Source organism: Lissotriton helveticus, chromosome 2_1 (genome assembly GCF_964261635.1).
Source record: "Lissotriton helveticus chromosome 2_1, aLisHel1.1, whole genome shotgun sequence".
Classification (NCBI taxonomy): Eukaryota; Metazoa; Chordata; class Amphibia; order Caudata; family Salamandridae; genus Lissotriton; species Lissotriton helveticus.
Window position 1 is genome coordinate 1,396,069,253 of NC_136059.1, and position 26,546 is coordinate 1,396,095,798.

General features: G+C 43.9%; 1 protein-coding gene across 2 annotated transcripts in view; it reads right to left on the minus strand.

The window, feature by feature from the left end:
• LOC144818684 (tyrosine-protein phosphatase non-receptor type 9-like) overlaps window positions 1-26,546 on the minus strand; it is a 960,088-nt gene that overhangs the window by 99,155 nt on the left and 834,387 nt on the right. For both annotated transcript variants that reach the window (XM_078676335.1, XM_078676336.1), the window contains 2 exons: window positions 20,084-20,162; window positions 19,843-19,993 (listed from right to left, as the gene is read on the minus strand). In XM_078676335.1, the coding sequence (XP_078532461.1) occupies window positions 19,843-19,993; window positions 20,084-20,162 (230 nt within the window). The remainder of the gene's footprint in view (window positions 1-19,842; window positions 19,994-20,083; window positions 20,163-26,546) is intronic.

Sequence of the window (26,546 nt, forward strand, 5' to 3'; positions counted from 1 at the left end):
CCTTCTCAGGATGGTACCCTGAGGAATGAGTCTGAGGAGATTCTCTATTGAGGTCTCCTGGACTTTGAGGGCAACACCTCATCGCAGTAACTGGAGAAATAAATAACCTCCTTTCTGGCCTTAACCATATTAACAGCCTCTGTTCACGACCCTTCAAAAGTCACTTGAAAAAGCAACATACCTTGTAGCCTTTGGTCTGTGAGTGTGAGGAACCGAGCAGAGCAACCTCTTGGAACAAGAAGTGCAGGCTCCAAACAGAATTCTTCCGTTCTTTCCCTTGTTAAACCTTCTTTAAAGAAAGTATTTGAAGATACAGAATGTATTTGAAGATAATCCATAGTAGAAAAGCCAAATTAAGTGAAAAAAACACAGAATCTGAGCAGAGCTCAGAGGAGACTCCCTTAGCACAACGTGCGGTAGAAAATCTGAGGGACTGAGGCTCCTCCCAGGAGGGTTCTAGGGGGAGGTCGGAGCTGATTGGCTGACTGGGAGAGTTTGGTCCTTTTTACATAAGGACTAAGAAAGGCTACTAAGGGGAGGCCCTTAGGCCTATTTTCTCTATGTATGTCTATAGGACATTACTTTTTTATGTACCGGAGGCTCCCGTCTCGACGACAGGGAATGATTCAGGCATGTGAATCCATGAAAGACACCCCTAATACTGGATAATTGCGAAAATTTACACATGAAATGGCTCTGAATACAGAAAAGAAGGTCGAGACCATTTCATCACATATTTATACAAATGATGTACATGTGCTAGAGGCTGAGGTAAAATACTGTCTCTAGAGTTCCTAAAATAGAAGCTCTGTTCTCTAAGAATAGTTCTACTTTATGCAGAGTACTTTGTGCCAGAAAAAAGGGTAAATATTTTGGAAGTGAAAAAAATAATTTCGCTTTCAGGGGAAAAATAGTTCCAAATGTTTTTAGTAGCTTTTGTTTATCAAAGCTGAAGTCCGAATTCAGAGTTCAGGGAACGCTGTGTGCTCGTTGTTTAAAAAGTTATTCTCGTTGTTCAGGGGAGAACATCATATCAGACAGACTTGCAAAAAATTGGTCTACGACATCAGGTGAAAGTTCGACCAAGTTCGAAAATGCTGTAACAGTGCATGTGTGAGAATGATTGCTATCATCGATGTCAGGATCAGCAATGCTCACAGAAGGTTGTACCTGTGTGGTGCTGCTTTCATCTCGTACTCCACCGCCACATACTTGTAGTGGTGAAGTCTCAACGAATGCCGTCATAAGAATAGGTAGCCGCTGGGGACAACACGATGCATGAGCCGTTACAGGACCTAGCAAAGTATCGATATCCATTGGTACTGCTGATGGTAGTGTAAGACAGTTGTCCAACACGCATTCTTCTCCGCATAGCATACATCGAAGCACAGGTAAGATGCAATCTTGCCAGATTGGTCTGAATGAAAGAAACCAAGTTGTACTTAGATCTCTTAGCCGGGCAAATCCGAGGACTTTAGTGATGCGGTCCCGGTAGCGTATAGCTAGGATCGTTTCTCCCATCGTTGCTGGAGTCTTGTCTGTGGCTTGGCTTGCCATATCGGAGCAGAAGGATCAAAAATAAAATTCCTGCTACGAGTCCCAAAAGTAGAGGCAGACCGCCAAATAATGATTGAAAAAAATTCGGAAAAATGCCCAGAACTGTTTCAAAAGGTGTTAACAGTCCCGAAAAAACTGTCTTAAATACATGTGCGATGCCACTGGTATGAGACATGTTTAAGATTTCACTTAACATTTCTACGAAATGCACGGGGCAATTTGTTGATAATAGGGAATGTATCTCTGCCGCAGTCCTTGCAACTTGCAGATCATACTTTTTTTGGACGAGGTCAAAGGCACAGTTGTCTGTAAAATAATAGACTTCATTTTGCTTAAAGTATCAATTCGAATAGAAGAGATATTCAAATAAGGCCATATTGCCGCCTCCATGTCTGGATTGCTGTTTGGATACAATACTTGCATACAGCAAGTGACCATGGAACTAACGCTCACGAGATAGGCATTTCCTGGCACCATGCCACAACAGCTGTGGTCACTTATTAGAACATAGCTGCCGTTGGAAAGCTGTCTAAAGAATGGCTCTATCTGTGTTGCAGGAGTGCCGTGCAGGTGACATGAAAGGTTATTTGAAGACCCTTCGCAGGCTCAATGCAAGTTAATACCTTGACACAGAAGTGTACCGCTTAGTGATTTTTTACAATTGTTACCACTAAGAAATACCTCCTTTTTCCTTTCACTATAACATTTGTGTGTATAAGGTAATTTCCATGTTGACTTGATGTATCCTTTACCCAACCTTTCATACTGGCCCGCTGGTATATACTCTTGGCAATATTTAAACTGGAAAGTTGTTATCGGAATTGTAATTATTCCGTGTATTATCCATTCAATGACCGGTCTTTCTGACATAGTCAATGGTAATCTCTCAAGTTTTTCAATGCTCAGAATCGTATAGTCTGCTCCTTTTTGTGCCAAACTGATTAGTTTATCAGTAAGATTAAAGATAGAGAATAATGTCGTTGTGATGATTAAACGCCATGGCACGTAGCCTGAACGCAGATTTTGCAACATCCAGCCAAGCTGTACAATAGAACATAATTGGGACTGAACATGTTGTAACATTAGTAAGTCCTGCTCAATTATATCAATAGCAGATGATACAATACTGTCCAGTGATTATATTCTGGAGGAAAGAGTCGTTAACCCATTGTCCACAACAGAAAGTGATTTTTCCAAATTAATACGATCAATTTCTCTTATTTTTTCTGCTGTTTCAATTTGTGTTACTTTCCAAGCCTCGTTGTATGCAGCGTATATACCGGCCGCTATGAAACGTTTTTGACGCTGTTTGCGTGGTCCCAATATGAAATTACGCAAGTCAGCACCGCCTTTAAGTAAAGTCAAGTGTTGCTTAATTTCAGCCAGTGTGGATTTCTGTATCCATTCGAGGCATAGTTTCCCTACACTGTATGTTGTAACTATCCCTGGATGTTGTCTCTGGGAGTATCTAGGGTCTGGCCTGGTCTGTTTAGGAATCTATCTTGACAGTTATTTGTGTCTGTGGGCCAGATCAACCATTTTTTCCAATCAGGATGTGTTCTGTTTTGGTGTAAAATATGGGATACGTCTATCTCCATGTCTGTAGTGCTATTACTATCAGGTATGGGCTTCGGAATAGATGGTTTATTTAAGTCTTTTATCTTAGCTAGGCTAAGACAGGTAGTTTGCTGAATGGTGTCATTCAGGAATATTAATTGCTCTGGGATCATGCAGACTCTAAATAATGCTTCTAAACCTTGGACCTGCCATTCTTTTGTACCACAGATGGTTTTTGTTTCAATGTTGTTTTTCCAGAATTCAAAACCAAATGTAGTCATTTTTTCATAAAATGTTTCAGAATAAATCAATTTAATATTTGTCAACATTGTTTTCATTCCTGTCCTATTTACCATTTTAAAATAAAACGTTTCTGCATCACTTGTGTTATACCCTGAGAAGTATGGGAATTTCTCATAAAATGTTTTCGAGCTGCCTTTAGGCGGTGTTGCACAATGTTCTCATTGGTTATAATTTAAAACATTTCTAGGCTGAGCAGTTTTATGCAAATAGTGATGACCAAAATGATTATAACAATATAACTCTTCATAATTTGATGAACCCTGTAAATAATCATGTTCTGTGAATTTAGCTGACATTACTAAATCTGACATCATATTATTAATATTTTCAAAGTCCCAATCATCAGAGAAAGTACTTGGTTTTACAAAGTCACTTAATGAAACCTTGAACTGGTGTGGATATTTCAAGAGCTCAATCGGGCCATAAATTTCATAATCCGTTTTGTCCCATGCTACCCCACCGGGTATTGGATTGGCTGTGATGTTCACTGATGACAGTTCTCTTTTCTCGATGTGAGAGGACTTGTGAGGCTTTAGGACCAAGTTGATGTTCTGACTTGCTGTGTCCATTGTACTGTATTTTCCTTCAATTAATTTTCCCAAACAGAGAAACATGATGAGCCAAAGCAGGAGGAAAAGTACACCTAACACAATCCAAAATTCAATCCATGGTGAAATCAGATAGGTTTCTTTTAGTTGATGAAAGAGTTCAGTTACTTTGTCTTTGAAGGTTTTTGTTGCTGGCTTTTCTTCACACTCACTTGGATCTTCAGGAAAGTTATCGAAATTGATGAAGTAGCCAGATGCAGTTCTGTCAATTGTTGGAATTGCTTCCGGATTTTAAATTGCCTTTGGGTCTTTCTTTGTTTCATCAGCATAGTCTGAGGCTACATCGTTGTAATTTGGGTTTCAAGAGGCACAAGTTCCATGGCTTTGTTGCATAGTCCTTTTTTATTCACTGCAGGTTTATCAAATGTGATTAGTCTTTCAGTTTGAACCTCTTGGATTGTAGCAAATTGTGGTATTCTGCTATTTCTTGGGAGTCCATTTGGCCTACTACTTAATATTGGCCACATGATTGTGGTTTTACCAGGTCGATGGATACAACTCGGTTCTCCTTTTTACCAGCAAGGGGCGGTAGTACAACTGATCTTGTTCCGCTGACAGCTAAGACAGTTACTGCTTTTCTGTAAGAAGGCCCAAATTCCTTCTTCACCGCGATCTTCTCTCTGACCAGATCCCCAATCTTTGGAATCCAGACAAGTCTTGCTGAGACAGGTGGTTTTTCTTCAGTGGCTGTTGGCTGTTGTTTTAACTTTATATTACTCCGGTTTCTTCTTGTTTCATTTAAGTCCTGTAAAACAGCCAAACGGTCTTTGATATCAAAGGATTTTTCTTCTACCACTGAAGTGTGACTATCAAGATCCTGAATGTACATTCTAGTACCGAACAATAGTTCGTATGGAGTGTGACCTTTTAGAGAATTTCTTGGCAGATTATTAAGACTACGTTGGACACTTGTTAAATGTTTGACCCACCCATCACCCGAACCTAATACCCTTGCCGTTATAGATTGCTTTATGTCCCAGTTTTTTCTTTCCACTACCGCATTTCCCTCAGGATGGAATGGAGAAGAGTACCGCAATGCAATGCCCATGCTGGCCATGGCCTCCTTGTAAGCCCGAGGGCTAAACGCAGGACCCTGGTCAGAATGTAGCATGCCAATTGCGTATGTGCCAATAAAGACTCGCAAATCTGCTGTTAAAACAGTTATTCTTCTGCCTTGGGCTCTTTCTTTTGCTACAGCAGTTTGAACCGCTATTAGAATTTTTTCAGTAGAACTGAATTTAATTTCAGCTTGTGTGTACAAGTGAGATTTGTATGCAATTGGTACCATTTCACCCTCATTAGAGGTCAGGTACGTGAATCCGCATCTTCCTGGGATGACTCGGATTACAAGGTTGCGTATGTTTTCGCGAGTTTGTAATTTTGTTTTAGCTAACATGTCTGTTTGCAATGATCTTAACATTTCTGCGTGTTTCTGAGTCCAATTGATTGGTTTGAAATCAGGTTTTATTAATTCATAGAGAGGTTTAACCCTCTCTGCATAATTTAGAATGTATGTTCCTCCGAAATTCAGGAAACCTAGTATTGATTGTAAGTTCTTCAGCGTTTTAGGTGCTTGGAGTACTGCACACTTCTCTAAGAAGTTGTCTGCTAGGCTCTTGCCTTCACTTGATAATTCATATCCTAAAAATAGGACAGTTAGATGGGCAATTTGTGACTTTTTCAAGTTGAATTTGTAACCCTCAGCTGCAAACCCAAGTATTATGGTGTTCACTCTTTTCAAGTGAGTCTCCAGATCATCATCTGTGAGATAGATGTCATCGACATAGGATAATGCCTCATCATCATATATTTGTAGTAACTCTGTTACCCTTGCTGAGAATAATCCTGGGCTGTTCTTGAATCCCTGTGGGAGTCGACAGAAGTGTTTTTGCGACCCCATTATTGAGAAAGCGCTCAAATACCTGCTTTCAGGTGCAATGTTTTAACAAAAGAATCCGTTAGAGATATCTAATGTCGTTTTATATTTTTTGCGCACGATGTTATTCATTAGTGCTGCACTGTGTGAGTTTTGTACTGCAAATGTTTTGCAACAGGAGTTAAGGTGTCTGTAGTCCAAAACTAGACGATATGAATCATCTGGTTTGGAGACAGGAAACAAAGGATTGTTCATTTGTGAGGTGCATGTTTCAATCACCCCTTGATATTCAAGTTGATCTAAGATTTCCCTGACTTGCTTTTTAGCTTCTTGTTTAACTGGGTACTGCCTTTGTGCAGTGGCTTGACTTTTTAACTGGGTTTTGTGGGGAGGAGAGTCCTCATCCCATCCTACATGATTTTTATATAATGCAAGAGCTTGGGCCACTGCCCGTTTTCTTGCATATATGGATTTTGTATGAGTTGAAATATGATTTGAGAAGGCAGGCATAATCATTTCTTCGCCATGAGGGCACTCCCTGACAAACTCTGGTGGCCAGTCTTTCTCAGCTAACAGAATGTCATAGCCTTTCGAAAGGTTATCCCAAAAGAGACCCCTTACTTTCCAAGTCTTGTCCCCCTCTATACGCAATGTTATTTCGTATAATTTTTGGTGTTTGCTAACCCTGGTGTCTGCAGTTTTCACTTGAATGTATTAATTCGTGTCCACTGTCTCCAGAAGATTCATCAGGATCTTGCGAGCTATTGTCACTTCTGCTGCGCTGTCTAGCATTGTCTGGGCCCACTCTCCGTTTTTCAGTTGTGTCCTCAGTATCCTCGGCATGTTTTATTATTTTAAAACTGGCTACCTTCTTTCTTGGAAATTATAATTTTTTACTTTGATGAGCAGGTTCCTTGTCTTTGGACTTGACATGCTCTTCTTTGTGTTCTGACCGTCCTCTTCTTTCCGATTTCTGTGAGGAAGTCTGAAAAGATCGAGAGGGACGTTTATCAATATCTTGATATCTATCAGGTTTTCTAAGTTTATCCCTATCTCTAAGGTTGTATCTTTTCTCAGAGGGCTCCCTTTGGGGAGACTTGCTTCCTCGGTCCGGCGATCTTTCTCTCCGTTGAGGAGACCTTCCTCTGGACTGGAATCGTTTTTCTCTGGGAGTGGATTGTTTATTACCATCCCAATTCTTTTTTGGAGTGTTTAGATTATTTTTAATAAATGTTTTTTCAGGGTTTTCAGTTAGTTGGGGTTTTACTGGTTTCCCACCCAAACTATCTCTACCTAGTTCTTCATAGGATTTTTCTATGATTCTGGCAAGTTCAAATGGTTGGTCTGCTATATCTGTTTCTTTCAATTTCTGGAGATATGTTATATCGTCCATTGCCAATTGAACTAATTCTCTATATGCCTTTGTTAATTCTTTTATTTTAACTAATAGTTCTTCGCTGGACATTTTTTCAATATCGGATTCTGGTGTGTAGCGGGCTAGAACCGGCCACGTGGCTCCTGGTCTACCTAGTGGACCTAGCCTGGTGATGTGATTTTGATGTTTTAGGGCGCCTTTAAACCAGAGCATGTGCTCTTGGTAATTTAGTGGGATTTCAACATCCTCGAAAGGAGTGTATTCATCCGGGGGTTCCTCTATTTTGTAATAGTGGAATTCTTTTGTTACAGCGTTTGCTGCTGGAAAGTGTATCCATGAATAGAATACCTCTGTCTGCCGATATTCATGGGCCTCTACCACGAATATGACTGTACCACCTCGTGATGTCAGTCCATTTTCTAGAAGTTTAATAGTTATAGTTCTTCTTACATTCGCCGGGATGATTATTGCATCCGGGTCATTTTCTTGGAGACTTGTGTCATCCGCTAGGAGTTGAGCTGCTATTCTAGCTGCCTCCCTTTCGTCTTCACTTTCTCCCATTTTACTGAAAGAAGTTTTGTTGCAGATCAAGTTTCAAGGAAACAAAGATTAGGTGCACAATATTTTGGAACACTGTATCCTTCAACGTTGACTAAACCAAAAACTAATACATAGGAATCTCTTCCTACTAAGTTGGGGCGGATTTTAACCTTTTACCCACTCCAGAAGCCTTTTGGAGTGTTTACGGAAAAAGGGTTCTGTGTGAAAAAGAACGACTGAGTTACTCTAACGTCTTGCGTTAGATTTATCGCCTTACCAAATGTTGGGCGCCATGTAGTGTAGTTCCTATATTCCCAATAGGCTCTGCGCATTGAAATAATATAAACAGTAGTGTAGACGTAGGACTGAGGTCGACTAGATCTCTACTGACTATATTATACTTAATTAGTTTTGCCAGCTAGCTCAGAAGTCACTAGAAACTTTCTCGAATGTTCAGGAAAGAGTTAACTCTCCGGATTTAGACAAGAAGGGATTAGCTTCTGACAACCGCATAAACATGACAACTTTGCTCCCTCAGAATAAAGAGAGTATCTCTAGAGTCGTGTGAAAGCAATAGACAGCTATTTCACTCAGTAAATCGTGCGTACTTAGTTTCACCAGAGTGCAGAGAAATAGAGAGACAGGCGTTTTCAATAAAAGGTGTTATTTATTGAGCAGTCTTCTTTCTCATGCAAGAGAAAAGAATTGCCACAATTGCAATACTCATAGTAAAGTAAAGTGCTTACAGTAAAAGGAGTATTATAAAATAATACTGTAAAAGCATTGATATGGTTTCTTAGCCATATGATACTTTAAAATAGATAAAATATATACATACATAAAAACATTGACTAACGTACTCAACTGGTGCTTCTAGATACGCCTACCCCTGTCTACCTGACCTAAGCCTAATACGTGGGAAGGAGTAAGTAAGTAGCAGTTTAAGTTAAGTTGGTTTTTGCCAAGGAATCTGAATCAAGAACTCTCTTAAGGGTTTAGTCAGCTCCGTACTTTGGTAATAGAATGTGGGAGGTCTTGTATCTCTCTCTCAGAACTCGATATCCCAGAAACCCGTAAGGGTGGCTGGAAACACCGGAGCTGGAATTTTCTCGTCTGGAGAAAAAGACAGCGTCTTTCTCAGTGCGTCAAAAGGGAGGCGCGGCGTCCGTGGGGTCTCGCATCAGCTGGGCTGTCGGGCAAGTAGATAGCCGCTCTGCTCCAAACCACCGTGTGTTTGCTTAAGGCAACGTTGGTATATTTATACCTGAAAGGTGCCGGGTTTGACGTAAGGTTGGACATAAGACGTCACCAAGAACTAACAGTTCTTTCTGACTCTAGGAGTTATTGTGCAAATCAAAACAAGAGCAGGGGGATTTCCCGGGCTGCTGGGGGTTTGGTCTGTTTAAAGAACGCGTTGTACTTTCTAGGAGTCTAGGGAAGTAGCCTTGCCGTATTTGGACTGCATGGGCTATTACTAAATATGGATATGATTCTTATGCCTTTATAAGGATATTATTTATTATAACCATATAAGGGCATAAATCGGGAATATTGAATTAGGGTCCTAGATAGAAACACAACACCATCACATTCTTTAAATAACATTCCAGACCTTCAAAACAATTGCATATGATAAAGAAACAACCAATCAATGGAGAATACGTAAAGCAAAGCATAGGAGTAAAATGGGCTGACACCGGGACTCGGGCCAGTTTCCTCATACCAACGTTGAGAGTTCTATTCGCAAGGCCGCATCCAAGAACCTGCGACCCCACACCACACAACACTCCCCCCATCCTACCCATTTTTGAGGCAGTTTGGGGTCTGGACAAACCTGTGACCGCGTCGATACCCACAAAACTTAAGGAGGTAGTATTCCGGTCGGCCGCAATTGCCAATGGGGCTCTGGGCCACCCACCACGCATACCAGTGTGTCCGGGACAATAACGGCTTAGTGTTTAAGTGCGGCGCTAGGAGGCTGAACAAACACCCCCAACGAGCACCGAACTCAACACGAGGAAAACCCTGATGCTGCCTGCAGGCACCAGAGTGTGACGCAGCACGGACCCACATGCTCAGAACCTGTGCTCACCCTCAACCATCGGCAGACAATCATCCAGCACGACCTTCACCCACTGCAATGGCAGAAACACAATAGCAATGAGCCTCGAGTGCCCTACACAAACACCCCAAAAGGTGTCACAGTAACGCTTAGGTGATGCACCCAGGAAACAATACTCCATAACAGAAAGCGACTGGACCTACCGAGCTTGAAACACATCCATGCCATGCCGTGTCCACCCACCATTTTAGTGAAGAGAGGCGTACCTCAGGCAGCCTGCCCAATGGGCCCCTCTCACTTTGGCTCTCCCGGGTCACTTCTCAGTTGCTCTTTTCCATGGGAGCCCCAGGGCAGCTGCACTCAGGCACCTCAGCCCAGGTGCCGCACAGTCCCGCCATGTCTTGCAGAGCCCTTCGGAGCCGTCTCTGACCAGGACACCTGCAACACTCCTTCGGAATTCCATTTACCAGGTTGGCCCTATCCAGTGGTTGAATTGGCCTGGGTCTTCAGGACATATGAGTATGCATGATGTCACAGGATACTAGTCTTCATGCTTGGAGCAACTGGGAGACATGTCTACCCGGCCATCTTGCCTGGCTCTGCCACCATGGCCACTAGATATGCTCAGCATGGGTTGAGTGCCAACCAAGAACTTAGCAAGTCACGGGATCAAGTCTCTAGGTGCGGTCATAGTAGCAAGAATGAAGGGACCCCCTCAAAAGGTTAATTTTGGCCAAGGAACAGAGGGGCAGAAAGAAAACAACACTGAAAAGGGATGTTCCACCAGAGGCCATAATCTTTCAGCACAGGTGTATATTCCATACTACATTTCAAAAAGGGTGACAGACACACAATATACTTTTTTTTAGGAATTTTTTCAAAACCATAAGATTTATTTTATTACAATTATCAATTTGTTAATATTTTTACATATTTCATCAAAATTTAATTTCATGAGAAACATTATATCACACATATAGGCCTACAAAAATAAATACAATTCCCTATACAACAAGAAAAATCTAATCCAATGATACAAGAATATAAAAGAGTAACACAAAATACCATAAATACATGGACCCCTGGAATCAAACACTCAGTCACTCACAAACTCACAGACTGCCACTATCATACACAAACTACATTCACAGCCATAACGTCTGGAAAAGGGGGAAACTAATTGGCCGTGTATTCATGCCAACTAATCGGTCTCAAGATTGAGAACCCGCACTGGGTCGACGCGCGTTTCGGCGGCTCAAGGCCACCTTCCTCAGGACCTCTTTCCGGCGGTACAATCCACTTAGCCAGGGGACAGTTAAAATAGGTTCTTGTTGGTAGATCCTAATTCGTGATATCAAATACGTGAGATAACGTGGCCATTTCAATAGGGTGATTGAATTCAAAAGACCACAGTCTTGATTGACGAAGAACAAAGTCTTTGGCACCAAAACGGGAATTTTAGTCAGGGGCGAGTTTGATGAACAGCACGGAGGTCTTTTAATATGGATGCGGAATTCCTATTTCCCGTTTTCTCCGAAGTTAGAGAACATTCTCTCATTTAACAGATACCGGTAGAGATAAGTGCTTCTATCCGTGTTTTGCCTTCCGAGTCACATCAGTTGCAGTCTGAAAGTCCCACCCGTCTGTTGCCACAATTGCGGTCATGCCTCATTACCACTAATGAAAGTAGGCTCTTACATATATATCACTCTCCTCATAGTCTGGCAACCGGTTTCATAACTGTTTCATTCTCAGTGTAGAGGTAGGTTAATTTATAATGACTGTCTCTTCAGACCCAGAGATGCTGTGATTTGCATCTAACTGCAACGAAACGGTGTGAGGATCAAAACGTGGCTGTTCCGCCAATAATCTCCCCTCCCCGCAGGGGTTATGCTGTGCTGGGTCTGATAGCGCCAGGACACTCTGCTTGAGTAGCTGAGCGCTCAACAAAACACCAGTTAACATAACATAACATAACAGTTTCTTGAGGAAGCAGATAATTCTCCTTCCAATTGGGCTTTTTTGTGTTTCTGTGGCAAGATCCTTAGGAAGCTCATTATCTGTCAAGAAACTTACTTTAAGGGAGTAATTTTTAGCTGTGTCCTTTCGGGCTAACACCACAAATAGCTTGGCATCCTACTGTCTGATGGCCTTCGGGTATATATCAAGGAACACTTTCCAGAAGCCAAAGGGTTGCAACTGTATCAGAGATACCACATGCCCGTGAGGATCTAACAAGGACAACTTCTGGGTTTAAACCCTAAAATCTTCTAAGGCAACACCTGATCTAATCACTGTTGAGAAGTGAAGAAATGTCTTTAGTAAAACATAGAGAGAGATCTTGATTGCATTGTTCTGACAAGACTTTCCACACCAGAAGCGCAGAGCCATGCAAGACACTGACCACTGGTGCATATAACTAGGGCCCTGGTAGGAAGCCCCTATCCCTAGAAGTCAGTTAGCAGAACGGGGAGGATGGTGGGGCGTTAAGGAATCTATAACTAACATAGGTCTCTTACTGATGCATCGTTACCGAAGGTAAGTAACTTGTATATCTAAAAGAGACTGTTAGTTATAGATTCCTTACCTTAAAATAGATACCCCAGCAATGCCAATCCCGGAGGAGGATCTGCAAACTATGTTCACACAAGAAAATCTTGGAGAACAGAACGGCAAAATAATGTTTGGTGAATGCGTGCTGGGATGCCCACGTGGCCGCCTGACAGATGTCAATCAGTAGGACTCCAAGTCCCTTGGCAGTAGTAGCTGCCATAGCCCTGGTAGAGTGGGCATGCAGTCCCACTGGAGCTTCCTTTTTCGCTAGGAAATATCAGATTATAATGCATAGGACAACCCATCGAGAGAGGGTGCGTTTTTCTGCACAGACCAACCTTTCTTGGTGCCCACATAGCCTACAAAGAGTTGATTGTCCACCCGAAAATCTTTTGTGCAGTCTAGATAGAAAGACCGCGCACCTTTTGGGTCCAGACGGTGGAGTCTCTCCTCCTCCTTGAAAGGGTGAGGAGGTGAAAAGAAGGTGGACAAAGTGATGGTCCATCCTATATGGAAAGAGGTAACTACTTTTGGAAGAAAAGAGGGCCTCGTGCGAAGGACTACTTTGTCTGGGTGAACAGCAAGTAAAAGAGGTTTTGAGGACAGAGCTTGTCGCAAACTCACTATGCGAGCAGAGGTGATGGCGCCAAGGAGGCCAGTCTTCAGAGTAAGACGTCTGATAGGGCAGTTATATAGAGGCTCGAACGGAGCACACATAAGGTATGTCAAGACAAGGTTCAAGTCCCACTGGGGCATTATGAATGAAGAAGGACGAAATAGATGAGTAATGCCCTTTAGAAATCTATTTACAATAGGGGACTTGAAAAGAGAAGGCTGATTAGTAAGTCAAAGAAATTCAGATATGGCAGAAAGGTAGCCTTTAGGAGTGCCCAGGGCAGAGTCCTGCAGGGCTAAAGAAATGATGAACAAGAGTACCTCCGAAAGAGGGGCAGAAAGGGGATTCACAGCCCTTGCTGTGCACCATGCCACAAACTTGTTCCATCTACAGGCGTATACAGACTTCATTGAGGGCTGCCTGGCTGCCAAGATGACATTACAGACTTTGGGAGGAAGGTCAAAAGCTGTCAAATGCTGCCACTCAATCTCCACGAAAGGAGGTAAAGGCTAGACAGGTTCGTATGGAGCACTGTCCCATGCTGTGACAGAAGATCCTCCCAAAGAGGCAGTCTGATTGGAGAATCGATGGCCATGCTCAAGAGCTCGGTTTGCCAGACTCTTCGTTCCAAGTCCGGAGCCACAAGAATGACTTGAGACCGGTCGCGCTTGATCTTCTTCAGCACTCTGGGCAGAAGTGGTACAGGCAGAAAGGCGTACTGGAGGCCGCAGTTCCACTTGCGACAAAAAGCGTCACCGTGAGAGTGCTGCCTTGGAAATTCCAACGAGCAATACAGTTGACACTGCGTGTTCTCTTTGGCGACGAACAGATCTAACCAAGGTTCTCCCCACTGCTGAAAGAGACCTTGCACCACCTCACAGTGAAGACTCCATTCCTGATCCATCATCCACTGACGGCTAAGCTCGTTCGCCCCGGCGTTCTGAGAACCTGCCAGGTGTTAAACCACCAGGGACATGCCCTGATGTTCCAACCATGTCCAAAGGTGAAGAGTCTCTTGACATAGGGTCCACGACCCCAACCTTCCCTGTTTGTTGCTGTTGCACAAAACAGAGAGAGAGGGGTCATAGGGAAAAAGAGATTAAAGACCTACTATAAGTTCACTTCCCCAGCTCCATAGTATGAATAACACAAAAGAACCTGTGAGGTCTATCAGTCAAATGTATTGGCCAGACTGGCATGTGATGCACTATGTCAGTGGGTGCTACAGTCACCATGAAACAAACTTCTAAAGAAAGAAAGAGGGCATGAGTCACATGTGTGAGGAATACAAACTCAAATATCTACAGCTTATTCAGAAACTGGTCAACAAAATTTAAAACAAATTATTTACCTGAGATTTTCAAGCTACCATCACTCAGGCTTTCCTTTTCTTTTCTGTTCCTGCCCCCATCAAGATTATGAGATGGTATTGAAATATTACACTTAATCATGAGAGACTTTTTAAACACCTCTAGTGTAGGTGATCTGTTCCCTGGCTAGGGCTTGAAAACATTAGAAATTTAATATATGAGGGCATTTGACCACACTATTTCAACACCCACCGGGTATCAGGGCATGTGCCAGCGTTGTAGACATTATGGGGTCTGTCGACATATGAACAACAGAGTTAATACTCATTTAACATTATTGCTGATTGGAACTACTAAGATGGCCGTAAATTGGTCATCCTGTAGTTCTAGTCCCACTCTCCTTTTTGCATTTTATGTGTATCATCTGGTTGAACCGGAATTCAGAGTTTATAACCATTTACGGCTCCCTATTGTAAACTCTGATTAGGAAAACGTCCCCTTTGTAGTAACATCGATGTCTATTGTGACGCGAGTGACTCCGGAACTACAAACATGGCAGCGATGCCGTCACTTTGTAGTTCCGCGGAAGGATCCAGACGCCCGTTTTTCGATCATTTTTAGATGTCACGGCGCTGCCATAAGAAACGGTTTATTTAACTATGACACCTGGGGCCTTGCACTGTGGTTATTGTAAGATCGAGGACAGGCTTCAAGAATAAAATAAATAGTATATACCAGTTGGGATTGTTTAGGGAAGCACGAAAGTAAAGTAGTCCCCTTTGTAGCAAGTGGATTTATACGCCTATTTCCTCCGTACTGATGCCTTCCCCAAGCCTCAGGAAAGTTTGGTGGCACCGACGGACAGGTGAGAGAGTATGCTATTTGGCTATTCTTCTGTTTAACAGCTATGCATGGTGGTTTCTTACTTTCCTTGCTGTCAGGTTGGATCAGGTTTGATTAAACTGACAATGCTAGTCTATGGGGTAGCGACCAGGGTGTGGGGGGTCACGCTCTGACATTGAATTAAGTTGTGGACAAATAGGATGTATCCAGCAGGGAATATAGACAGGCACCGTTTGATTCTGCATAAAAAGTGGAGTTTTGATGCCTTCCCCTGTTTGCACACCTTTTTGTTCCACAGTGCGGGGCCTCGTATACCTGAGCACGGTCCAGGTGAGGTGAGGTCCAGTCTCCTGTTAATTCGGGTGAGCAATAAACTATAAATGTTTTAAACATACACAAGAGATGATGTGAGCAGGTTTGTTTTTGAATCTCTCAAAGTTCTGTACCAATATGAGTAACAGATGTATATCTCCCTTAGATAACGTTGAGTATCCAAGTGAGAAGGAGGATGAGTACATAACTGTAGGTACAGGTTGTATCGTTCCTACTTCTACCATTTTTTCTTTTTCCCTGATTAGGTTGGTGTAATATATATGTATAATTTTTTTCTTTCACACTTGTTACAGTAGCAACATTTAAGAGCAGTGGCCCTGATGAAAGCCAAGGGACGCTTTGCCCGGTAAGCAGAAACATGTTGGCCCTATTAGCAACAGTCATTTATTCCATACTGTCGTTTGCACTGTTCCTGTTCTTTTAATTAGGGAATGTGCCTTGTTTCCATTAAAGAGTTGTTTAGACATATCACCCTATTTTAAACTCACCACTTTCTTGTTAGGTTGCACTGTGTTTTCACCACTTTTCTTCAACCATCATAAACTGGCCAACAATTAGTGGTTCATAGCGTACTGTGGACCTGATCTAGTATTAACAACTTACTGTATGGCATGGGGTCTAGATGATCTGAGGACCGGCCTGGTCACAGTGTGGACGGCCAAATGATATGACTGATCACTTGGTTTGTTTGATGGTTATCCATAAGAAGCTGTTTGTTGCTGTACCACAAGGCGGTGGTGTTGTCTATAAACACCTGCACTTCCCTTCCTTTGATAGGGAAAGAATGCCTTCAGTGCCAGACGAATCGCCCGGAGCTCAAAAAGGTTGATGTGGAGGCCGGACTGTCGGAGACCAAAGTCCTCTAATCTCCGCCTCTCCCAGGTGGCTGCCCCATCGCAAGAGTGACGCACCCGGCTCTGGTTGGGGAAGGGAGAGGGATATGCCGCTGACCCACTCTTAGTTCGTTAACCACCACTGCAATTGACAGGCAGTCCCTTCCGAGATCTGGACGAGGTCGGAAAGATTGCCCTGATGCTGCGCCCACAGGAACTTCAGGTCCCACTGCAGAGCCCGCATATGCCACCTGGCATGATCCACCAGCAGGATGCAGGAGGCCATGAGGGCCAGCAGCCTACTGCATCAGAGGTCTGCCGTAGTCTGGAGGTGGGAGACGACAGCCTGGCGCAATCTCACCTTCAACAGCCAATCGTCGAGATAGGGGAAGACTGGAACCCCTGATCTGAGCAGATGTGCTGCGACCACAGCCATCACTTTTGTGAACACCCGGGGGACTCTGGTAAGGCAAAATGGGAGCACAGTGAATTGAAAATGATTGTGGCCTACTGTGAACCGTAGGTAATGCCAGTGAGCTGGCAGGATGAGAATATGGAAATATTTGTCCTGTAAGTCCAAAGCTATCATCAAGTCTCTGGGGTCGAGGGCACACAGGACCTGAGCCAACATGAGCATCTTTAACTTCTCCTTCAGAAGAAGGGGTTGAGGGCCCTGGGTTCTAAAATAGGACGCAGGCCTTTGCCCTTCTTGGGTACCAGAAAATAGTGGGAGTAGCAACCACGACCTACTTCTGGCACAGGGACCCTTTCAATAGCTCTCTTGGCGGTGAATGGCCAAGTAATCCTCTGACATGCAATGGAAAGATAGTGGCATGGACGGAGGGGTAGTCTTGAAGGGAAGGGAGTAGCCCCCTCGGACTATCTACAAAACCTACCTGTCCGACGTGATGGTATGCCAGTGGGGGAGGTGATGGCGAATCCTTTGGTGGCCCTAAAAGGTCGGACTAGGAAGATTTGGAGGGCGCTGCAGGAGGGTTATGGGTGGACTGGCCTGCCCGCTGTCCCCCAGACTTGCAGGGTTGTAGGGTCCCGCAGCCACGCACAGGCTGGGCAGCTTGCATGCACCGGCCGCTAGACTGGGCCAAACATGGTCGGGAACCCCTTCCGTAGCCACAAAAAGGGTGAAAAGCAGACTGCATGGGGCGAGGGATTGTCGCAAGGTCCAAGGACCTAGCCGTAGCCCTAGAATCGTTGAAACGTTCGAGCTCCGAGTCTGCCTAATCAACTAAAAGGCGACAGCCATCAAAGGGTATGTCCAGAGGGGTTGATTGGACATCCCCAGAGAAACCAGACGTCCTCAACCAGGTGCTGCGCCTCAAGGCTACTGACGTGGAAACCATTCTGCCAAGTGAGTCAGCGGTTTCCAGCCCACATCTGATTGTGAATTTGGCTGCGTCTCTACCCTCTGCTACAGCGCGGGTGAGAACGGCCCAGGCCTCATCCAGGCACTATGGCAGCACTTGGGATACAGTAGCCCACACTGTATTGGTATAATAGACCAAGAGGCATGCAGTTTTCACAGACCGCAGCGCTAAGCTGGCGGAAGAAAATATCATCTTCCCAAGATGGCCCCATCTAGCAGTAGGGAATGCGCCCTTAGACAACAAGGCTTGGACCACCAAGCTCTCAGGGGTCAGGTGTTGGGAAAGAAAAAGCGGGTCACCAAGTGCCCAGAAGGACATCGGTGAGGGCTTCAATGAAAGGTAGAAGGGGTTCAGAAGAAGCCACCGCCGGTTGAAGCACCTCTGTCAGGAGGTTAGTCCTGACTGCCACTGTAGGAAGCTCCAGGCCCAAGGCCTCAGCTGCCCTATGCAACATTACTGCATATGACGCTCCCTCCTGCGTAGCCACGGTAGGGGGAGAAAGCATGCCATGGTCTGAGGAGATATCCAGACCACTAGAGTCACCTATGTCCCCTCACCAGTCTGGCTCATCAAGTTGGTCAGCTGAAGGGTCCACAGATCCCTCCCAGTCCTCCTCACCCTCCTCTGGTCACCAATCATGCCTAAAAGGAACACCAGGGATGAACAGTGGCGCAAACGTGCCATCTGGTGCCAGTTCCTACGTTGAACGACGTCGGTCCGCTGCCGGGGTCCAAGTCGTGGATGAGGCTGCGGTCGGCGCCAGTCGGGGGCACGACCGGAGCCTGGGGCGTCCCGTGGGGTTCGGCGCCGGGGAAGGTACCTTGAGGTCGACCAGCATCGATCCGGATCCTGGCCTGGATCCATGGAGGCCCTCCGGCACCAGGGCCGAAGCTGCCGACTTCAGAATCCCAGAGTCCCCAACCGAGTCCGTGGGGCCTGAAAGGCGCCCAGGTGGAGTCGGGCTGTCCAAAGATGCTGTGAAGCGCTTCGTAGAAAGCTCGAAGTTCGAAGCTGGGTAGGGGACGCTTCGGCACCGGGAAAAGGAGGGAAGCTCGGAGCCATCCCTGGAACAGGCTCCGACGACAGAGCTGGAGAGCGATGACGGGGTGGGTCCCGTGTCACGTCAGCTGACGGACGGGGAGAAGGTGAAAAGCAGCACTGCTTTTTTGCCGCCTTCTTGTGCTTCGACTTACCCGAAGACCTCAAAGACTTGGATGATGAACGATGGTGGCGGCTCCAAGACCTTCTTCTCGACCGGGACCTCGAACGACGTGGCGCCGACTGCCAAGCCTCCAACAACTTTCGGGAGTGCTCCCGCAAAGATTTCAGATTCATGGCTCGGCTGATGGAGCACGACTTCGGGTTGTGGTCGCGCTCCAACCACTAAAGGCAAATGAGGTGGGGGTCCGTAACCAAAATTAGGCGGTTACACGCCGCGCACAACTTAAACCCGGTCTGTCGATGGGATATCCCTCATACACCAGGAGTCAAATGACTCAAAATTGTTTTTTTGACAAAGCAGGGAAAAAACTGACTAAAGGGGCAGCTCTCTCCGGATCTGCACAAGGCTGGCGCAGAAGAAAAAAGAACCGATGTCTGCGCGCAGCGGCGGCGTCTAAGTAGACACCATGGCATCATTCCATTCGACCACGATGCCAAAGACGGATTCAGAGTCGTCCAACGCCACCTACCGAAGCACAGAGGTACTGCTGAGAAAAAATTCTCCAGATCCAGTCTGACACCTGGGAGGAATTCTAAGGTAAGGAATCTAAAACTAACAGTCTCTTTCAGATTCAAGATTACAGAAGGAAGCATTCTTAAGTATGCATAAATGTACTACAATATTCACGGAAAACATTACAAGGAACAGCAGTTAGAGCATGCAAGAATTTAATGGCTCGTATTTTCTTAAAGCTTTCCATTGTCTTAATCTCTGTCATGGTGAGCAGTGATGTGGGATATAAGAATTGAAATAGGGGAACAAACACTGCCAGTACATTTTCCCATATGGGACCCCTGACTCCGAGAAGGGTGTATAATAAAACAGCAGTTGACAAATAAGAACAAAGCACATTAACAAATATTTCTTACCTGTTTATTGTACACGTCTAATTGAGTAAGTTTGAAATCTTGAAAAAGTTCTGTATGGATGCTTCTAACAATAAAGTGCCCAAAATCTTCACTTTTTCCAGAGTCAAGTGGCCAGTACTGACCACACTTTATCCTACCCCTTTCTACAACTCTGAAGTAAAGGAAAAAAAAATCAACGTGTTTGTTAAAGTCACCAGCAAGTTATTTATTGAATGTTAACTGCAAATACTAATATGCTTACCTTGTTGTCATTACAATAACTAGAGTGTTTTGTTCCCACACCATTCGCCAGTAATCATCAAACGTCTTTGGTAAGGGACCTGAAGAAAAGATATTAGTTTACAGTCACCATTGTGTGCTTCCTATAGCACTTGAGGTGTCAGTCAACTCATGCACAACAATGGAAATATTTCCTATCTTATGTCTTGGACTCAAAAGCAAAAAGGATGAACTACTGTCCTACTACTGAATAATGATGAGTAGAAAGCTGTGCGTAATGAACAGGTAGTAGACAGAAATGGTGATGTTTATGCAAAGCCAAGTATGACTTTCCATTATATACAAGGGTTGGCGGAAAAGCAAGCTCCGAAACTGGCTGTGCAGTGCCTTTCTGGGTCCATGGACAGTAAAATGGCTCACAAACTGCGTTAGAGGAAAATGAAGACCAATGACCTGGGGCAGCATTCTCGTTAATCTATGTGTTGGAGGAGGAAGGGTAACTCAAGAAGGGATCCTCAAGTCACACTAAGGAGATAAAGTGAGGAAACGACTGAAACAGTTACAATTGAAGAATAAAGTGGAAACCCCACACCTACTAAGAGTTTTTATGAGGGACATAAGCATCGCCAGATGAATAAACCATGACTGCCTGAAGCATGAACAAGAACCCTTGAATTTGATGAGCTAGGAGCAGCCTTATAAGAAGAGGGACAAGGTGTCAGATCCCGCAAAATAAGGGGTACTGTGGAGCCTTCACACATCATTTGCTGAATGAGGAGCTTCCCAATAACATTTCTCCTAGTCATATTCTTATCAACATGATCTGAGCAAGCTCTATTGTGGGTAATTAGTAACTGTGGCAAGGGGGTAATTCAGATTTGGTCAATATTGACTTCTGTCCGGAAACAAACCAAATCCCAGGGCAAAGCACGGTTCAACAGTATGTATTTTTAAAGCATATTTCAAAACATCTACATCTATTTAGCTGTGGCGTATGAAAGCTCAAGGCGATGAATAACCAGTAAAACAATACAAATGCACAAAAAACTTGGATCACCTTAGCCGCTTAGTCACAAAATTGTGTAAGTAACAAACCAAGTCAGGAATGAGAGATGCAACGGAGTGTCAGCTTTAGAGAATTACCAATTATGGTAAAGGGAAAAATGTAAAAACTTGATGTTTAATAAGCGAAAAGGGAAAACACATAAATGTTTGCTTATTGAAGTGACATTTTAAATTCCAAAGACCTTGAAGTTTGTTTGAAGCGCATTTCCTTCTTTGTTGTTTTTAAGAGTGTTGGCCAGGTCTCTTATGGTAGGGACCACTGAGACACGACTGTCTCAGAAAGAAACTGCACAGGCAAATATGCTGTAGGGTTCAGGCTCTGTAGGAGATTAAGAAGGAGCTCAGCACCACATTCGTTGCCTCTTGTGCTTGAAACACAGTATTTCAAGAATGCCAATCTTTTGGTATTTTCTTGATCTCCATCTCCACTCCCTCTGAATAGACTCATTTAAGTGCACTGACGAAATGAGCAGCCAACAACAACAATACTATGTATGATGGAAGGACAATGCATTCCTTTGATGACTAAAGGTCTCAAATCATCGCAAACATGAGGCCAGGAGCCTATATTTGGCAAATCAAGAATGAGGACCATTGGAATTTCACTGAAAAGGAGCAATGAGGCCAATTTTCACTCTAAAAATTATGAGTTTCTGCACAGATATAGATGCTACTTTTCTTTGAGGGGCCATGTATCACCGGTTCCCGCTAGATTATCTTGCACCATGATCTGAGATTACTGGCACAGGATTGATTGTCTGTATTACAAGGTGGCCAGTTTGTGGGACACTTCAAGCAGGAGGCAACTAAAAGAAGGCGGAATTTTAGATAAACATCTTCTTCCTACTCATAATCAGTGAGAAATGAAAACAGGCAAAATGGCACAAAGAGATGACAGCATTACTTGGCGAAGGTCCTGACCTGTGCCACATATTTCATATCCAAGTTAGGTTACATTAAGCTAATCATATGTTCCATACTTACTTTGAAATCATTCCCTTCCTTGCTAGAACTATTAAGGAACTTGCGGCCATATGTAAAAAATTCTGATTTTGCGATTCTCAAATTGAAATTTTTTGTGAATCGCTATATGAGATTCGCAAAACGCTATGTATGTAGGATTTGCAAATAATTTTCCGAATCCTACATAGTCCTTAATAGCAAATTGCGATTCGCAATTAAGGAATACCTCCCCATTCATTTCTATGGGCCTAGAGGCCCAAAGGAATGAATGGGAAGACATTCTCAATTTGCGATTCTCAATTAGAGAATCGCAAATTGAGAATGCAATTTCAAGGGTGCCAGGGTGTCAAAAGGACACCCAGTTGCACCTCTGAAATGTGCATGTGTGCACATGTGGCACACATACATGCCCTTAGGGCATGTATGTGCGCCACATGGCACTTTGAAAAATGCAAAAAAAGTGCCTTTTTCAGAGAAATCGCAAATTAACACCAACTTCAAGTTGGTGGTAATTTGCTATTCCCTAAAGCCAAATTGCACTTTTTCTGTGCTTTTTACATTGCATTTAAGGAATAGAAATGTGCGATCCCTTAAATGCAATCTCAAAATAGGGAATCGCAAATGATGCGATTCCTTATTTTGCGAGGCAGTTTTTCTTTCATTCATACCATTGAGCCCAATTGCGATCGCAATTTGGAATGATACATATGGCCCATTGACTTTAAAATGAAAAATGGTAAACAACCCTGATTGAAATGTATGTGGCTCAAGTACAAGGTGACATAAGTGGTGCAAGCTGGAAGAGCGGAGCAAGTAGGTTTGTGGAAAGGTTGCATATTTGCTGATCGTCTGTGCCAGCTTCTCCTCTCCATCCATTGGGGATGTGGTAACCCTAACTGACTAATGATACAGCAGTGGAATGGGTTGTTCACTATAAATGTGACATTGGAAGTCTGAAGAAGCACTTAAACCTGAAGGTACCTCTTCATTCATTATGAACATCACAGAATTGCAGATGTCAATTATTGTCATTGGCAGATCCATGCATCTAATTTACCAGAAGGAGCGGAGTATATCTTTGTGGTGCAGGAATACCAGAGGCACAATTTGTGGAAGGCAACAGTTGTCTGCGCTGGTTAGCATGTGTACAAGAGTCTGTGCCTTTGCCAGTGAAGAAGTCTGAAGCGCAGTGGGACACTGGGTGACCTCATTGAATTGTGTAACCTAAGCATTTGAGTTGCGTCGGAGACTGCACAGAGAGGCAGCCATCAAAGATACGGTATAAGACTTCCTCTAGGAACTCCATTAGACCAAGCTGGTGCTGAAATCGTAGTACAGTAATTGGACACTCTCAAGCTGCGCGTAGATTAATCCCCTGACACTCAGAGTAGTTGGATAAAGTGACATATGACACAGTCAACAACATTTCTATGTATGTGATCTGGGGGGGAGGGTTTGTTTCTAGAGTTAGGTTCTAATGATTTGTTTATTGGGAAACCCAATTTGCTTCACGCACTGCAAGGAGTTTCGGTGCAGATACCTGCTGTTGGTATATTCTTTGTAGTCCTGGAAATAATGTTTACTTCCTGACTAATCCTTTCCACTACAATCTTTGTTAAATGTGGGAAATGCTGTGATCAAATTGTACTGTTGCTTTCCGAGATTGTACTGTGCTGGGATCTTGATGTATCTGTACTGATTTTCTGATGCTGGATGGTTTACACTCTCAATAAATAAAAAAGTTTTTAAAATAAGACTTCCTCTAATGTGGGACCTCGTACATTGCAATATGTGAGAAATTCCCCCGTGGTCACTATTTACTTTAACATGTGATCAGTCTCATCAAATTATTGTATTAGCCTTCTAATCCATATAGGTACAACACAATCCATGGTTTTCATTTGATCATTTTATTTGGTTTTATTTTTTTCCTGTCATATATCAAAAATATATTTATTTCTTTTTGTTGAATTTTAGATCATTTCTTCCATATACATCAGTTACATAATTGATAGTACGAGTTTGATTGATTTATAAAAGGTGCATTATATCATAAAAAAACATTTGCAACATCTACAAAACAAAACCCTGATATATACACATGAATTACCAATCATACTAGCTCAATCATACCAATTCACACTCATACTACTATCGGTCTTCTCCCAATCAAAACCAGATCCTACAATTGAGGTAGCACAGTTGTTGCTTGTGTGTAATTATGCGCCAGGTCTACGCGCGTTTCGGTGGAGTGAAACCACTTTCCTCAGGACCAGGGTGCAAAGTTTTATTTCTTCCTTACTGTGTACATACAGGGTACCTAGTTATTGTTGTTTGTAGAGGGTATCTGCATATCTTTGTGTCAGATGGAAACCATCACACTGTTTGGCCAGAATGAATGCACTTTCTCATCCAGGATTTCTCAGTAAATCTGAGACCTCTCTAAAGAAGGCCTCCATTTTAACAATGGGGAAAATACGGGTACTATGCAAGCTGGAAGATTTGTATAAATACCAAGGAATTACTAGCGATAATTATTACTGGTGAATGTCAGTGGTTTTCTGAGATCAAAATGCTAGGTTGTCACTGAAGTTTTCACCTAACATCACTTTAACCTTTTTTTAGTGAATTTAGTAAAGTAATATTTTATTACCATACATAAAGCCAACACTGTCGGACTCTGTGTTCAAACCCTGTGGGCAGGCAACGCCCATTGTCCATGCCCAGTGTGGATCCGGCCGCAGGACCTGCCTGCAAGCAGGCACTACCCCCGCAGGCCGCCAACCTCTGTGCGTGGGTGGAGTTGGCCACAGGACCTGCCTGCAAGCAACCAACCCTATGCTCCGCACAGCCTTCTGGCATGCAAGCGTGCGACTGGTCTCACAGGACCTAGCTACACTCAGGCAGACTTTCTGACTTTGTCAGAGTCATAACACCAGAATATGAAAGGCGGGCCAGTTTGTGGGAGTCTTCAAGCAGGAAGCCTACAAGAGGGCAGAAGTCTAGATGAAAATTATTTCCCTAATCACAATTCCCTACTTTTTTTAATTTAAATATTGCTGGGGAGCTGCTGGAGTCCCTGCAGCTGCACAAATATAGGGGGAAAAAAGACTTGGAGGGACCCCTATGTAGGGGCACCACCAAGCTCAAACAAATATAAAAAATAAAGCCCTTGAAGGGCATTATGGTGTTCTCCTTCAAAAGAGCAGTGAATAATAAATGAGCTGGGGGTGGCCATAGCGGCCACGGAGTCAGATGCATAGCCCGAATCTCTGACGGAGCAGCACCGTTGGTCTGTGTATCCCCAGCCCCACACCCCTTTGTGGTTGATAAGGGTTCCAGAGCCATCCAGGAGTAGTCATGAGGAACCACGGAGTCTGTGACAGGCCTGGAGACTGGATTCTAGGTGACGTCCGCAGGTCTGGGCCTTATCGACATTGCGGCCGGTGTACCATGCTTTGACTGTATTTATTTCGTGATCGCAGGCTACCGCAGGCCTGAGGGAGTGCTGACTCGGTTAACTGTAGGGCGGCATCCAACGAGGTGCAATGGGTTGGGCATCCTCTGAGGCTTTCAAAAAAGCAGCAGCCTGAGGGCGTCGCCAGAGTGCCCAGAGGAGAACGTTGAGACTGGCGGGGATGCCATGTACCCAACTGGTGGGTCTGACATGGCCCTGCCTCGAGCCCCCCACCCCACCCTACGAGGTACCTGCTAACTTGGGGTGCGGAGCCTCACAAATGTGATGGTTGAGCACCACATTACCATTTGGCTGCTGAGGTAGCTTGTGGAGGATAGTGGGCTTGGACATGCTGACCTCTACAATGGTGATGACCTTTGGCTACCATTATTTTAAGTGACTTTAGGTGTTTTATTTTGATCCTAGCCTGGATGTACAACGTCATTTCCCTGCATGTGCATGTTTCCCTTGAAGATTTCTTTCGTATCTCTTTGTAATTTTAGCAGAGTGGGAGCTGTCACAGAGTAGAACAACCTTGCCAGGAACAGAATGTGTGGGATGTGAATTTGAAAGCATGAGAGAGAGAGATGTGGAATGTACTTCTTGGTCTCTTAGTGGTGTGTTATTAGCAGTGGTGCTCAAATGTGCATTATGTTGTACATTGGGAGATGAAGTGTGTGATGCTATAGGCAGTGGTACACAAATGTGCATTGTGTTGTATATTGGGAAGTATTATGAAGTTCTTACTATGTGCTTTGACATTTCCTCATGTCATGCTGAATTCTGTCTCTGTCTAGCTTGAGCTTTTTGCATGCACAGGAAGGCCCCCAGATTACTCAAGTTGTTTAGGTTATTCACGTTCAAGGTTGCTTTGTTTTTGGAGATTGTTGAATGTACTCCCAGAGACTTTAGTAAGCTTATTTAAGATAATGGCTGGAACAGATAAGAATGTAGAAGAAACTTGAGAACTCCTCTACCCTTGGAATGTTTGCATGGAAGG